At 39.5% G+C, this 16,945-nt stretch overlaps 1 protein-coding gene across 2 annotated transcripts in view; it reads left to right on the plus strand.

Annotated features, from left to right (window-relative positions):
- The window catches only part of SPOCK3 (SPARC (osteonectin), cwcv and kazal like domains proteoglycan 3), a 205,141-nt gene extending 199,273 nt beyond the window's left edge, over window positions 1–5,868 (plus strand). For both annotated transcript variants that reach the window (XM_063136342.1, XM_063136341.1), the window contains exons 8-10: window positions 607–669; window positions 2,856–2,993; window positions 4,127–5,868. In XM_063136342.1, coding sequence (XP_062992412.1) covers window positions 607–669; window positions 2,856–2,993; window positions 4,127–4,284 — 359 coding nt within the window. In that variant the 3' untranslated portion in view covers window positions 4,285–5,868. The remainder of the gene's footprint in view (window positions 1–606; window positions 670–2,855; window positions 2,994–4,126) is intronic.
- The last annotated feature ends 11,077 nt before the right edge of the window (window positions 5,869–16,945 follow it).

Raw genomic sequence — 16,945 nt, forward strand, 5'->3', positions numbered from 1 at the left:
ATAGGTGAAATTGTGCGTTTTTTCTCAGAACTCTGTAGAATTACTCAAAGATGAATTACCTGTATTTTGAAAGTCTACTGTTGTTTGTGAAACAGGTAGTTTGGTTAAGCAAATGCATGCGTGCACACACAGATGTAAATACATTACACCAAATATAGTAATTAATGTATGAGTTTCATTACTGCAAGATGTATTGATGCTCACTAACATAGATAGTGTAGGCCGTACTAGATGAGTTCAAGGAGGATATGTATACCAGATGGTGATTACCTAACATACCTGGGTCAAAGGGCATACATCTTCACTTACCAGATGAGAGGAGTGAACAACAGATTATGGCAGTCACCATCATGATTTGCTTAACTTTACAGAGGCATTTGGATGACCATGGATGGAATCAGAATGCTGGCTAGTTATTGGCTAATTACTTTACTGCAGCAAAATAATTTTTACATTCTTCTTGTCATGGCTGGCTTACAAATCACCATGAATACCAGTGGAAGCTTATTTTAAAATCGTATACCTGAAATTAAATTTTAGAATGAGAAAATACATTCCTAAATTCTCCAGCATAACTAAAGTTTAACCTATCTGATATCATTCTAGACCCACCTTGCCAGACAGAGCTCGGCAACATTCAGAAACAGCAAGGAGGAAAGAAGCTCCTAGGTAAGTCATATATCATTCTTTTGAAGCTTTTATTGCTTACATAAATAACCCTATTGAAACTGCAACACAAAATCAATATGAATCCTAAAATGACAGACCGAACAGAATTCCTGTAACAAAATTTATAAAGTCTTTGAAAGCTATAAAACTTAGTTTTATTACCTTATCAGATCCAAGATATTACATCTGTTTTATTACACTTCTAGAATGTCCATTTTATAGTTTAAAGAAGAGACTGCAAAAAGAAGGGCTGGATAATACACTAATAAAGTAACATCTGGCTTTATAAGTTCTTTCTAATATTTCCTGTTAATCCCTTTTGTGTATCTAAACATTTGCATAACAACAACAACAATAGTATAATCTTGTTTTGACATAGCTACCTTTTATTTAAAACTGCAATGTGTTACGGTACTTAAAATAAGTGGAGTTGTTTAACTCCACTTATTACTTAACACATTTCAAGAGAAGTTCCAGGGAACAGCTAATTAATCTGATGCACCATTCTTATAAAGCTATTGCCACTTTAAGTCAAACTGCACAGTGAATACAAGACAATTTTATATTATAAATTCTTACATTTTATAATTGCTACATTATAGAATTGTCATCCAGTTAAAAGAAAAGTTAGCGGATAAATGTGCATCTTAACAAAACAAATGTTCTAAACCAAAAAGTTACACTAACAAAGTAATTGACTTGCATTCCTACAAGTCTCTATAAGCAATTCCAAAAATCCTTTTAAGTTTATACAGTTTACACAGGGTTGCATATGATTTCAGAACTTCTTGTCAAGGTTATACATACATGTACATATATGAAAAGCATCAATCTGTTACATCTGAACTTATTAGTTATTAAATTATTATGAAAAATGATGGGCTAGATCCAGACATAGGACATGGAGGACCCAAGTTCAAGTCCCAACTTGGCCTTGCAGATTGAAGATAAAATTAGGTGGGAAGATCATATCTGCTACTTTGAGCAACTTGGAGAGAAAGTGGGATATAAATTTAATATATAATAAATAAATAGGATGGGCCTATTGAAATCAATGGACTATTTAATCATGACTAACCTAGGTCCCATTGATTTCAGCATGACTAAGTCTGGATCCTACCCATAGTATGTATGTGTGGGGTGTGCATTTGATCCTGATGCCTGAGGGAGTGTTGAGATATGACTTACCAGAGAGAAATCTCAAGTAACATCTGATCCAAGATGTACTATTAGGGTGTTTTTTTTATATGGTATTTATTTATTACTTATTTATTTATTGCATTTCTATACCGCCCAATAACTGAAGCTCTCTGGGCGGTTTACAAAATTAAGACGATTCAAAACAAAACAACAGTATAAAACCATAATATAAAATACAATATAAAAGCACAACCAAGATAAAAACAGCAGCAATGCAAAAATACAAATTTAAAACAGCAAAGTTAAAATTATTTACTTATTTATTTATTTATTTATTTATTTATTACATTTTTATACCGCCCAATAGCCGAAGCTCTCAATTAATTTATAGACTGTTAAAATGCTGGGAGAATAAAAAGGTCTTCACCTGGCATCTAAAAGAATATAATGTAGGTACTTCACTGACACTGTAAAATAACCCCGTCTTCTTTCTGGGGAGTCATAGGGCATCACAGATACAACGTTTAAATAAATATTATTCAGCATGGATCAGAGCTTGCTTTCTCTCAGTGGTGAAGGGGACTGTCAAGGGAGAGACTTGGGCCCTCTAATGGGTTGACAGAACTTATAGATAACTGAACAGGCCAATGACAGCCCCAAACACAATTGAGGAGATAACTGGTTTCTTCACAATTTGTAATCCCTGTCCACATTCCATTGAAGTTGATTTTTTTTCTTTCTGTTCCCCATTACCTATGCCACTCTTACTCTTGAATGGCAACCAACATGAAGTCTTCCCCTTCCATAGATCAACAAAAAAAGGCTATGGACTTATCTGCTGCATCAGAAAACTGTTATGATCAGTCATAAGCAACTTTGTTTGATATTTATTGCAACTTTAAGAGTAAGAGTGCTTGCCTGAAGTAGAAAGAGTAGGAGCATCTGAACAATTATAAGTTTATCTATAAGTTGCTTGGTTGAAGTGAGAGTATTTATGATATACAATTGCTTGCTTGTTCTTCTTAATGGTTTTATGTACTGCACAGGGCAGTATATCCCTTTATGTGATGAAGATGGGTACTACAAACCAACTCAGTGCCATGGAAGTGCAGGGCAATGCTGGTGTGTTGACAGATATGGCAATGAGGTAACGGGATCCAGAACACATGGTGCTGCAGACTGTGGTAAGTCAGAGAAATCTTCCTTTTATTTGGATTAGGATTAAGAAAGTACCACCTTTGTCTCCCTCAAATCTGATAATCTTTATGGTCAGAATCTGTAACCAGAGTGTATCCTGTTAGCTAATCTACTGAACACAAGAAGAGTCATGCTAGAACAGACCAAAGGCCTATCTAGACCAACATTCTGTTTACACATTCTTTTCAACCAGATCTGAAAACACATACATTTAAACTAGATGCCCATGCAAAGGCCACAAGCAGGACATGAGTGCAGTTGCACTTGGGGGTGTGCCAAATCTCCTGTGTCTGCCTCGGTGGACCCATGCCCTTCACCTCCACCATCAGCCCCCACTCCCTGACTGCTGAAATTGCACACTCCATCCCCCACCCCCCGGCTGCTTTAATGGCAGCTGTCATTAAAGCAGTGAGGAAAGTGGTCAATTTCCCAAGGCTCCAGAAATGGCGTACTTTCCCCGTTGTATTCATGGCAGCTGCCATTAACGCAGGGGTGAAGTGTGAGATGTTAGCCAGGGCGGGTGGCTGATGCGCGCTCGCAGGGGCTTTGAGAGCTCTCAGGTGTTGGTCTGCCCTCACGCTGAGCATGCCCAACTGGGTCCAGGCGACCAGATGTGAGGGATGTCTGTCAGCCTCCTGGATCTAGTTAGACGTTCACAACAGCCCTAGTTGCACTCTCCCACTCATATTCTCCAGCAACTGGTATTCAGAGGCATACTGCTTATTTATATATTATTATTAATTAATTACATTTCTATACCGCCCAATAGCCAGAGCTCTCTGGGCTTCTGATGCTGGAAGAAATACATAGCCATCATGACTAATAGCCATTGACAGTCTTATCCTCCCTGATTTGTCTTTTAAAGTCATCCCATCTGCATTCCCTCCATTTACTCAAAGTTAACTCTTGCTTTCAGAACAGGTATATTAAAAGCAGCAATTCATAACTTCCCCTCACTCCAAACATTTTCATCTCAGTGGAGCCTAGGGCCTCAACCTGTACCATGTAGCTACCAGGAGCCCTACCACAATATTATTTTACCTTATCTGTAGAAAAATGAAATTAAATAATACCGTAAGCAAAGACTTGACACACTGTAACATGACTATATTTTTCTTAGCCATTGATTTAGAGACATCAGGTGACTTTGCCAGTGGTGATTTCCATGAATGGACAGATGATGAGGATGATGATATGATGAATGATGAAGATGAAATTGAAGATGACGATGAGGATGAAGATGATGACGACGATGATGACCATGAAGGATATATTTGATGCTTTTAGCTATGACTAAATTGTCCCTTTCTAAAATTTACAAAATGATACCCAGAAAATTCCTATACCTTCAAAGGTCAAAAGGATTCAAAACAACATGTATATTTTGTATGATTATTTGAAATATTGCAGCTGGAGTCATAGACTTTGTTTAAATGAAAATCATTATATTATGTGTTGTTTTTATATGCTGTTGAGCAGAAGAAAACACACTGGAGTCTAGCCTGAAGAAAGAACCGTGTGTGTGCTACTAAAAAAAGCAAACCCTTAAATGTGCAGATAATCATAAGGACAACCAAACTTAAAACCTTCCAGGAAAAAGATGTCTTCTGTTTGGGAATGTGCGTGTATAACCACTTTCAGAAGGTGCTCTGTTATAAGCAAAGCAACTTAAATCTTTTGCAGTGATTTAGAACATGTGGACTTCTTTCCCAAAATGTGCATGGGCGGGATAAGGAAAGGTTGATTAAGGAGTTAACATGTCGCCAGCTTATTATTTACCAGAGGAGTGGAGAAGCTGTGACTGTAGAAGATGTATCAGATCCTCCTTTGTGTTTGCAACTGTTACGTTTTTGCCTTTGAAATTACTAGGATCCTGAAATGATGGTTTAAATGCAGTAAACCCAGAAAATTATAGATTCTGCAAATCTGAAGTTTTGTTGTCCTTTTGTTCTCATTTCTTTTATCTTCGTGTCAACATCACACAAGCTTGTTATGCGTGTAGTCAGCCTGGTTATTTTACCTTTATTTCTATAGCTTCTAACCACAACATTAGTTTAACATATTTTAATGGGAAAACTTTGCATAAAAAGTGTGTTTATATATTACTGTACTTGCAAATAATGACATATGCCCCAAGAAATGCTTTCAAATCCCTAACTATGGCTATTTAGTTTTCCAACTTAAACTAATTTTGCATCTCTCTCTCCTAATACATGCTCTTTTCTGTTACTAATTCAAAACTTTAGAGGAATTGCTGTAAGGTGCCTTGCAAAATAGAAATAGAAAGATTTATAGCATGGATACCAACTTAAGATTATTAGGCAATAGCCGAGCATTACCAAATCAAAAATTAATATCAGTATAGGTACTGCTGCTAGAATGGAGAAATAGGTTATTTTCTCCCCCACCCCATTGTTACATAATTACCATGTAGAATGCATTATAATTCTTAAGTAGAGTTGCATTCAAAATTTGACTGTAGAGAAAATTATTTTAATCACTGTATTTATGTTAGCATGTTAATTAATTGTGTAGACATTTTGAAACTCCACTACCTTCATTCATATCAGACCTGTGGCTTCATGCCATAATAAAATTGAACGAACATGTATAATATTATGCAAACAGTTGTTTAATTTTAACTGGGCATTAATGTTTCCCCTGATTTTTATCTGCAGTTAATCGAAAGAAAAATTGATTTCTTCTTTGCATTTGATTTCAATAGGTTTAATACTAAATTTAATTATTATCTTATGTAACATTAAAGTATACTGCAGTATTCTGTTTTCATTCTTTTTTTATGTTTATGTATAGTTTGCAAAATAAAGACTCTCGTAACCAACTTTTACCCAGAATACTGTAATGTTTCTTATGTGTACAGATATCTCAAGTCCTTCACAATATTTTTCTGTTGAGAAGCATAGAAGACCTCAACTAGATGAAGAATGCATCTACCAACCAGCATTTTTGTGCAACGCTCCATATATTTTACTGTGATTTCAAGAAGGGAGTTATTTTATAGAATAACTGTAAAATCTTTCCCTAGGGAAGACTCACTTTGAGAAGATTTGTGATGGATTGTGAGGGAAAGATAAGAGGATGAAGACTGTGCAAGATCCTCCATCTGCTTGTTCTAAAAACCGCATGTGGGTTATGTGAAAGAAGCCACAGGCTGTCTTCAACCTATAATTCTACCTCTGCTTCTCCTGAACATTTCCATCTGTGTCTGCAACAGTACCACAATCTTGCCAACTTGCTGGATCTTGCCAACTTACTAGAGTCCTTGTACAAAAGTGCAACTTTGTACACTGTGTGTGTTGGAGTTGACTGGCATGCACATAATTGGTGCAGCAAACATGAGCGTTCCCTGCTTGTACCAAGCCACCCAATTTGGAAGACAAAAGTCCTGCCCTGAATTTATTTTGGGGATGGGAAGGAACTATTTATTTCTTTTTTATAACACTTAAAAAAACTAATAAGCCTCAGAAAATGCATAAAATAAATTTAAACTGTCTTTGTATTCCATCTGAAGGCTCAAGTTGGCTGATTAAAAAAATCCATAGTGCAGTATCCCCAAAATCTATCCTGATGATAATCCTATGTAGTAAATTAGAAATGTTCCAAGTCATATGTTCTTACTTCACCACCACACTAATGCACTGATAGAAGAAGAAGGATTTACTCTGGAGAAGAGGGGACTCCTTTTTTTATTATTGTAGCACTGCACAGCCTCTGAAGAATGTTTTTAAATATGTTTCATATCGCTAGACACTCAGGAGGCATGGAAAAACAGGAACAGACATGTGATAAACTTTGCAGTTGTGTTGTAGGGACCATCCAGCAGAGATGCCTGGACTATAATACAACTATTACCCCCTCAGGAAAGGAGGTACAACAGGTAAACATGCTAGGCCAAGCATCAGTTGATACACTTATTTGGGCTTGCAATTTGAATGCTAGCAAAACATTTTCCCCACAATGGGAACAGCCTGCTGGTTCAGTTTTGGCTGCATACTTGAGGCTTAGTTACCAATGCAGGGGAGGGCAACTCCAAATGTTTTAGCCTACAATTCCTATCATGCTTCAGCATTGGCTAGGGCTGATTGGTGTTGTAGGCCAAAACATCTGGAGAGCCCAACCCTTCAATAAGGCACAAAGCATAAATAAATGGGGAAGCTCGATCCTGGTTTTGTCAACTGAGAACCAAGAAGCCATGAAAATATTTTGTTAGATACAACATCCCAGAATACAGGACACGGAATAATGGGCCCAAGTTACAGGAAGTCAGATTCCGGCTGGACATCAGGAAAAACCTCCTGACTGTTAGAGCAGTACGACAATGGAACCAGTTACCTAGGGAGGTTGTGGTCTCTCCCACTGTAGAGGCATTCAAGAGGCAGCTGGACAACCCTCTGTCAGGGATGCTTTAGGGTGGATTCCTGCATTGAGCAGGGGGTTGGACTCGATGGCCTTGTAGGCCCCTTCCAATTCTACTATTCTATGATTCTATGATTTCTACTTTCTCCACATTATATAGAGTTCTATATTCATCTCTATTTTCTAACATAGATGAATGAATCCAAATGATCATTCATTTGAACCAAATGAGTTCAAATCTCCAGGGCCCGATGAACTGCATCCAAGAGTAATGAAGGAGCTAGCAGAAGAACTCTCAGAACCTTTGTCTATTGTCTTTGCAAAATCATGGAAGACGGGTGAGGTGCCGGATGACTGGAGGAGGGCTAACGTTGTCCCTATCTTCAAAAAGGGCAAAAAGGAGGAACCTGGGAACTACAGACCAGTCAGTCTGACATCCATCCCTGGGAAAATTCTGGAGCAGATTATAAAGAAGTCAATATGTAAACACCTTGAAACCAATGCAGTGATTACTAGAAGCCAACATGGATTTGTCAGGAACAAATCCTGTCAGACTAATTTGATCTCATTTTTTGATAGGATAACCTCCCTTGTGGACTGTGGGAATGCTGTGGATGTCATATATCTTGACTTCAGCAAAGCTTTTGACAAAGTACCACATGACATTCTGATTAACAAACTAGCTAAAAGTGGGCTAGATGGAACAACTATTAGGTGGATCCACAGTTGGCTACAGAATCGGACTCAAAGAGTACTTATCAATGGAACCTTCTCAAACTGGGGAGAGGCAACGAGTGGGGTGCCGCAGGGCTCAGTCCTGGGCCCAGTGCTCTTCAACATTTTTATTAATGATTTGGACGAGGAGGTGCAGGGAACGCTGATCAAATTTGCAGATGACACCAAATTGGGTGGGATAGCTAATACCCTGGAAGACAGAAACAAACTTCAAAGTGATCTTGATAGGCTGGAGTGCTGGGCTGAAAACAACAGAATGAAATTTAATAGGGATAAATGCCAAGTTCTACATTTAGGGAATAGAAACCAATTGCACAGTTACAAGATGGGGGACACTTGGCTCAGCAATACTACAAACGAGAAAGATCTTGGAATTGTTGTAGATCACAAGCTGAATATGAGCCAACAGTGCGATATGGCTGCAAGAAAGGCAAATGCTATTTTGGGCTGCATTAATAGAAGTATAGCTTCCAAATCACGTGAGGTACTGATTCCTCTCTATTCGGCCCTGGTTAGGCCTCATCTAGAGTATTGCGTCCAGTTCTGGGCTCCACAATTCAAGAAGGATGCAGACAAGCTGGAGCGTGTTCAGAAGAGGGCAACCAGGATGATCAGAGGTCTAGAAACAAAGCCCTATGAAGAGAGACTGAAAGAACTGGGCATGTTTAGCCTGGAGAAGAGAAGATTGAGGGGAGACAGGATAGCACTCTTCAAATACTTAAAAGGTTGTCACACAGAGGAGGGCCAGGATCTCTTCTTGATCCTCCCAGAGTGCAGGACACGGAATAACGGGCTCAAGTTAAAGGAAGCCAGATTCCGGCTGGACATCAGGAAAAACTTCCTGACTGTAAGAGCAGTGCGACAATGGAATCAGCTACCTAGGGAGGTTGTGGGCTCTCCCACACTAGAGGCATTCAAGAGGCAGCTGGACAACCATCTGTCAGGGATGCTTTAGGGTGGATTCCTGCATTGAGCAGGGGGTTGGACTCGATGGCCTTGTAGGCCCCTTCCAACTCTGCTATTCTATGATTCTATGATCACTTTCCCCCTAGTTTTAGAATTATTTCCTAGAGATATAGGCCATCCCATCATCATAAAAAGTTATAATTATGAACATATTTGAGTTGCAAAATATGTTCTTCTTGGAATTCTCAAGAATAAAGCAAACCAACTGAAAGGTGTGAGAGAAGATCAAAGAGAGTCTGCTTCCTGTGCTTGTAAGTGCTTTGAAAAGCATAAGATCAGTTTAATTTTTAACCAAGGTTGATAACTAGCATAATGTATTCATTTGAACAGTGTATGCCAAATGTCTTTATAATGTCAATTAAGTATTCATCCTTGTTTCCTTCACTACAGATGTGTCCATGTTTAACCTATTGGGTTTTTTCCCTTTGTATTTTGCATTTTATTTATAGGGATTCCCCCCTTGCATTTATTCATAAAAAATTAAACATGTTTCTTCCACCCGTCTGGATTGACTATAAGTTGTTCTGCCACTGTTTGCTAGTAAAAGCAATGTTCTTGTACAAATTTTTTAAAAGTTGATAATGAAGTCATGATTAAAGATGCAGCGTTTTTAGGATTTTGGTATATGCTTAATAAGGCCACCTTAAACCTGAAAACTGTTGATTTATGTTACTGCATCATAATATTACACATACCAGTCTTCTCCAGCCTGATTCCCTCTAGATTTTTTGGACTTTAACTCTCATTTGCTCCAGCCATTATGGCCAACAGTCAGTTACAGTTCAAAATACATGGAGCACACCAGGTTGGGAAATGCTGGCATATATCAACCTGGCTTCTTGCCATTATTATTAGTTACTACAATAGATCTGTTTTCTACAAAGGAAAACATTCACAGTGTTTGAAATTGTGTGTGTGTGTGTGTGTGTGTGTGTGTTGTATTTTAGGCTACAATCTGATACCCTTAGTAGAGTGTAAGCACCAATTAATTCAGTTGGGCTTCAGTTTTAACTTTGGGTTACTTCTGACCCCTTTGTAATTTTATTAGAACATTGGGTCCTTTGCAAGAGCTAGCAAATAAAAGAAAAAAAAATGGCAGGCCATGCACTTTCATAGGCAGGTGTGTGCAGCCCTCACAGAAGTTGTGCAATAGTTTATCATGTTAAGCAGGATTCCACATGAAGAGTACTGTAGCTTTGTTTTCCTTGTCCAGTGTTTTTGTGCAAGGAACACAGGTACTCCACATGTGGGTAGGCATGTACAGATTTTGTTAAATTTCTTCCATTTGTGTTTTGTGGATTGTCAGGTATTGTTCATTCCGTCGTCCGCTCATTCACGGAATCAGATTTTTTTCAGGGATATACCAGGATTCTGTTCCATTTGCACAAATGTGGATTACCAGAAGTGCGAATTTGCATGAATTTGCACAAATCCCCCCACCCCGGCTGCAAAAAAACAAAAAAAAATGGCCTGTGGAATCTGCACATCTCAGAAAAAGTCAGTCTGCTACAGAATATGATTTCATAGAAATCAGAATTTATTTGAACCTGTTGCAGATTTTTTTTAACATTCCTATATGCTGGGTAAGTGTTCACTGGTGGGGCTATATCTCCCCACAAAACTCATTCTTATATTTGAATCTTCTCCAAGATGCCTAGGGAAATATGCCCTCCTCCACCTCACAACCTCAAAGCCTCTATGAAACCCTGTTGGAGGTTCACAAAAGACTAATTAGCAGCAGTGACATGGTAGCACATGACTGCATGTTATGACCATGATGCTGAAACAACTTGTGGGTTAGGTTTCTCCCCACCCACCCAAATTACTGTGGTTATTGATACAAGGTCTCATTACAAAACTTCATTCTGCATATAACCAGTCACTTTTTGTTAAGCTGAGAGACAATAACTAATCAAAGATGATTTTTGTGGTTGAATTGGGGATTTGAGCCAGAGTCTTCCCAGTTCAATTCTATCTCTTACTCTCCAGCATTGCACTACTTTCAGCAATATATTTTTGATGCAGCTCTTTTCTCATTAAATTTGGTTTGAGGCAGTGGGACTTAGATAAACATCAACTGTTAGATGAACATGAGGTGAGGACTTTTTTGTTTTGTTTTTTTGGAAGCAGAACAATTGTTTGGTTTGTATGATTGTTGCTTCCCTTTGGAAAGAGGAAAATGGTCAAATAAATGAAAATGAAATGTACAATGGATTAAAAAAAATCAGTCATCAAATACCTGAGGACATGCTCAGTGGAGGTAAGATATAGTTAAACGTGACTGCACCTTCCTTCCCATTTATATTTTTCTTTTTCTGGAAATATAAATTTTGATCTAATGGCCATTGTCCTTCAATGTATGTGATCGTAGGAATTTGTAAAGGTTCAGATTAGCAGACATAGTGTGGTAACACAGGAGTGCATATATTCAAGTACCTTGTGTGATGGGATAAGGGTGGTTTTATTGTTTTTGTTGTTTAACTGCTGTGGTTATTGATACAACATGCTCTTTTTTTAAATTACTGTGCATAACCAGCAGGCCCGGCCCAAGGTAGGTCACCGCCTGGAGCGGAAATCCGCTGCGCCCCTCAGTCCCGCGATCCCCCCCTCCCACATGGCCTCCCTCTCTCACGAGTGATCTGCGCACCTTCCCCTCGGCCAGGCACCTTCCTTTCTGTAGCATTGACATGCACACCCACACATCCAGCGCGCTGCTTGTAAGGTCTTTCTGCCTTCAGGAGCTGCGTGGCGCCTGGATGTCCTTCCAGCCTGGCTCCTGAAGGCAGAAAGACCTTACAGAGGCAGCGCACTGGTGATGCAGGCACACGTGTCCCTGCTAAGTAAGCCATCTGACCTGGCCGGCATAATTCTGCATGGGTACCAAACAACCCTATTATTGCTGGCAGTCCTCCATTGTGCTATTCTGGAATTCGTTGCCTCGTTTTATGACCATGTTTCTGCATTATCCAGCAACCAATAGGTAAGCCTCAGGGCAACAGCATCAGGGCTTCCTTCCTCTCTGCAGTTCAATAAGTAGGCAAATCGACTGAAGTGGTTACACAGAGATGATGAATGCTCCATACTGGATATAGAAATACTAAGAGTCTTATCACAAAAGGGCTCATGGGGTTTAGTCAGTCATATTTCCAGTTTCATATATCTTGTTGCAGAAAGCCCCAGTTGCAGGATCCTTCAAATACAAGAGCACCCTTACAATATATTCCTTCATGGACTTCAGAAATTCTTGCCTCTGGTACAGTTCCTTAAAGAAAAGCACTCGGGGGGGGGGGAGACTGTGTGTGTGTGTGTGTGTGTGTGTGTGTGTGTGTGTGTGTGTGTGTGTGAAGTAGTTCCCAATGTGGTTATAGCTAAGCTTGTGCCACCTCACTTTTTAGAAAGCCTGTGGCGGATCTGAAACGACCCTAACAGCACTGGGAGCTGTGGATAAAAGCTCTCTCATGCAGCAGCACTTGCATAGTTGGCAGTGGTGGTGGTGGTTTCCTTTGAACGTCACTGTGGAAAACTCAGATACTGAGAGTTGGGTGTTACATTTATTCAACATCGAGGATGCTTCAAACACACATCGAGAGGACATGCAAATGAAGGCTCAGATAAGAATACATAGTGCTATTTGAGCCTTAGCTAGACCTAAGGTTATCCTGGGATTGTCCCGGGGTCATCCCTGCCTGCTCCCGGGCTATCCTGTGTGTCATTTACATGAACAGGGATGGCCCCGGGACAATCCTGGGAGAAACTTTAGGTCTAGCTACGGCATAACGACCAAGTAGCAATGGTAAGAACAGACCACGGAACAACGGACTGGATTAAGATTGGGAAAGGAGTACGGCAGGGCTGTATACTCTCACCTTACCTATTCAACTTGTATGCAGAACACATCATGCGACATGCTGGGCTTGACGAATCCAAGGCTGGAGTTAAAATCGCAGGAAGAAACATTAACAATCTCAGATATGCAGATGACACCACTTTGATGGCTGAAAGCGAGGAGGAGCTGAGGAGCCTTATGACAAAGGTGAAAGAAGAAAGTGCAAAAGCCGGGTTGCAGTTAAAACTAAAAAAAACCAAGATTATGGCAACCAGCTTGATTGACAACTGGCAAATAGAGGGAGAAAACGTGGAGGCAGTGACAGACTTTGTATTTCTGGGCGCAAAGATTACTGCAGATGCTGACTGCAGCCAAGAAATCAGAAGACGTTTACTTCTTGGGAGGAGAGCAATGACAAATCTCGATAAAATAGTTAAGAGCAGAGACACCACACTGACAACAAAGGTCCGCATAGTTAAAGCAATGGTATTCCCCGTAGTAACCTATGGCTGCGAGAGCTGGACCATAAGGAAAGCTGAGCGAAGGAAGATAGATGCTTTTGAACTGTGGTGTTGGAGGAAAATTCTGAGAGTGCCTTGGACTGCAAGAAGATCAAACCAGTCCATACTCCAGGAAATAAAGCCAGACTGCTCACTTGAGGGAATGGTATTAAAGGCAAAACTGAAGTACTTTGGCCACATAATGAGAAGACAGGATACCCTGGAGAAGAGGCTGATGCTAGGGAAAGTGGAAGGCAAAAGGAAGAGGGGCCGACCAAGGGCAAGATGGATGGATGATATTCTGGAGGTGACAGACTTGTCCTTGGGGAAGCTGGGGGTGGCGACAGCCGACAGAAAGCTCTGGCGTGGGCTGGTCCATGAAGTCACGAAGAGTCGGAAACGACTGAACGAATAAACAACAACAAAGGCCATAGAATTCACCCAGGCATGTGCAAACTTTGATTCATTTCAAATCAGGCGTCCTTTGTGTAAAAAAACCTGTCTAACTTTTTAAAATCAATTGTGTATGTGTATTAAACCTGTGCATGTTTTTGGTGTAACTCTGTGTACTATATCTTTTTACACACAGCACATGTGAAGCTACTGTTTGAAATTACTCTAGCTCTAGATACATGCAATGTTCTGGAAGTAAGGGCATATTGTTGAATAATTGACATAGGTAAGTTATCACCTTACTTTTTTTAAAAAAGAAGTTGATTTTGTGGCAGTTTATACAGCTGGCATGTGAATTGCATTTGAAACACCAGCTGCTGAGGTAGGGGTGTTTTTTTTTTTTAATGTTTGGTGTTTATTTTTAGACAGACTATGCCTGAGAGACATGGGAGAAACCAATTAATTTTCCTTTAACTGAAGTTGGGCTAAATACAGGTCACATTTTACATTAAGAGATATGGGAGCCATAAACTTAATAGCCAAGTTCTTGGCACCAAACTAGGGAAAAGTTTGGAATACATTTTTACCCACCCTCCCACCCCTCAACTGCTATCTTCAGATCAATTTACCAATTGTGCTCTAATTACACAGCAAATGAATGCTAATTAAGGGACACACTTCTAAAGATAGGATGATGTGTGAAAAGCCCCACTTTTGTAAGAGATTTTTGTAAGAGATATAATTATTTGTCTGCTGAATATTTGAGGTCAGGCGATTTGTGCAGATTTTCTGAAAATACTGTATCTCCTGTGCACTTTTCTTGCCCCAGGGATCCTTTATTGCCCCGGGGATTTCCGAATTCAGTGGTACAGCACATGCTTTACATGCAGAATATACCATGTTCAATCCCTGACATCTCCACTTAAAAGAATCAGATAACAGGTGATGTGAAAGGCACCTGCCTAAAATCAGAAAGAGTCACTGCCAAAGAAAGCAAAATTGGGGTAGACCTGGTAGAAGGATTCTCCCTATGTTACAAATGTCCATAGTCTGTGTTACATAAAATGTTTGCCGTCTTTACACTTTGCTCAAGACCACTGTAGATGAATGCATCATCCATCCTGAGTGGAAATAGTGGTGCCCATCAAGGGGACCCTCCTGGAGGAAAGGTGTGTCTCTAGTTTGTATATTTTTAATCTTTTTTTTATTGTGAGTTTCAACAACAACAAAAAGAAAAGAACTTTTTTTAAAAATAATAATAATAATAATAGTCCAATAATATAGCTACACACTTCAAAGATCTTGGTTTTAATTATTAAAACATTCTAAAAAAGAAAAAGAGATTATACATAAAGTACAATAAAAATAGACAAAATATCCATTCATAGGTCCGTTTGGAAGTGGCACCACTATACCACTCCTCTAAATGTTGTTAGTGTTGTTATGTCTTCAATTTGTTGCATTATAGGTTGTGAGCATTTATCTTTCCAGTGTGGTAGTATCGATCTTTTGGCAGTCACAAAGGCATGAAAATCCATTTATGCTGCCCATGTGTTACATTCCAAGGAGCAGCAAAATAATTTAGAAGAACATGTACATCAGTAAATATCAAAGAGTATTCCATTACGAAGTTTATCTGTATGGTAACTTCTTTCCAAAAGGAGGCAACTATTGGGCATTTCCAAAACATATGATTAAAAGAAGCATTTGCTATAGCACACCTCCAACAATTAGCTGAATTAAACAACCCTTTATTAAAGAGATGTTGTGGCATCTCTTTAACTGGGAATTGTATCCTTTTCAAAGATACTCTTGGAGGAAAGGATCTCTGTTTTGTATTTGCCACATTTGTATCCAAACTATGCCCTAAGATGCTCAGGGTGGTGTAACCACCCAGAGAGCTTCGGCTATTGGGCGGTATAGAAATGCAATAAATAAATAAATCTCAGCACTAAGTGTGCTGCTTAACACATGCCTATGTGCATTCCATGCATGTAACCATAACACACGTATAAAGGACCTTGTATCTTTGAGCACCAAGAGCTTCCAAAACATGGCACCATAAGGGTTAAGGGGATTTGGAGATAAAAGATAAATCGCTTTAATGATGAAAGACTGTATTAGAAAGAATGAAAGCATACATTCAAAAGGTCAGATTAAGGGTCAGACTAGACATTACTTTAAAGATGTGGCTAGTAGTTAGGCCTTATTTTTTTTCTTTTTTACACTCAAGTAAGCTTTTACATTAAGGTAAAAGTTTTACACTAAAGTAACTTAGGGAATGCAACCCAACCCCTCTGCTGCAGTCCAGACCTGTACTGCCTGCCCACACCAATGTGTGGTGGCTCTCCAGGTGTTACTGACTGCATCTCCCATGATCCTTCACCATTGCCTATGAGATCTGCAGTCCAACAACATCTGAGGACCACATGTTCCCTACCCCTGGGATAAATGGTTGGCATTGGTTAAGGAAGGGAGGATTTATATGATGTAGATGGACAGCGAGGATAATGGCTTGCCTTTTAGTGGGACTTCTGAAGTGCTTGGAAGGCAGCAGGGGACACGGACAATAGAAGAAGATTCTTGGACAGAATGGAAGGTACGGTGACCATATGAAAAGGAGGTCAGGGCTCCTGTATCTTTAACAATTGTATTGAAAAGGGAATTTCAGCAGGTGACATTTGTATATATGGGGAACCTGGTGAAATTTCCTCTTCATCACAACAGTTAAAGCTGCAGGTGCCCTGCCATCTTTTAAATCTGGTCACTCTAGTACAGCTCCTGCACCTTTAACTGTTGTGATGAAGAGGGAATTTTACCAGGTTTTATATATATACAAATAACACCTGCTGAAATTCCCTTTTCTATGCAACTGTTAAAGATACAGGAGCCCTGTCCTCCTTTTCATATGGTCACCCTAGGGGAAGGCTTATCTGGGAGGGGAAAAGGTCTGATTCACTAGTTTACTACAGGAAAACTAAGGGTGTTGTAAAGGAGTGGGCCTCAGAGAGGCTGCACGTATATTAGTAACACAGAAGGGGTTAAACGGTTTGGGTAGTTTTAGCATGACACTTTTAAAATGGGATTTAAAAAGCCCTTCTCCGCATCCCACCAGCGCAACACATGCACTATGATGGGACAA

The sequence above is a fragment of the Elgaria multicarinata genome, chromosome 10, assembly GCF_023053635.1.
Source record: "Elgaria multicarinata webbii isolate HBS135686 ecotype San Diego chromosome 10, rElgMul1.1.pri, whole genome shotgun sequence".
Taxonomy (NCBI): domain Eukaryota; kingdom Metazoa; phylum Chordata; class Lepidosauria; order Squamata; family Anguidae; genus Elgaria; species Elgaria multicarinata.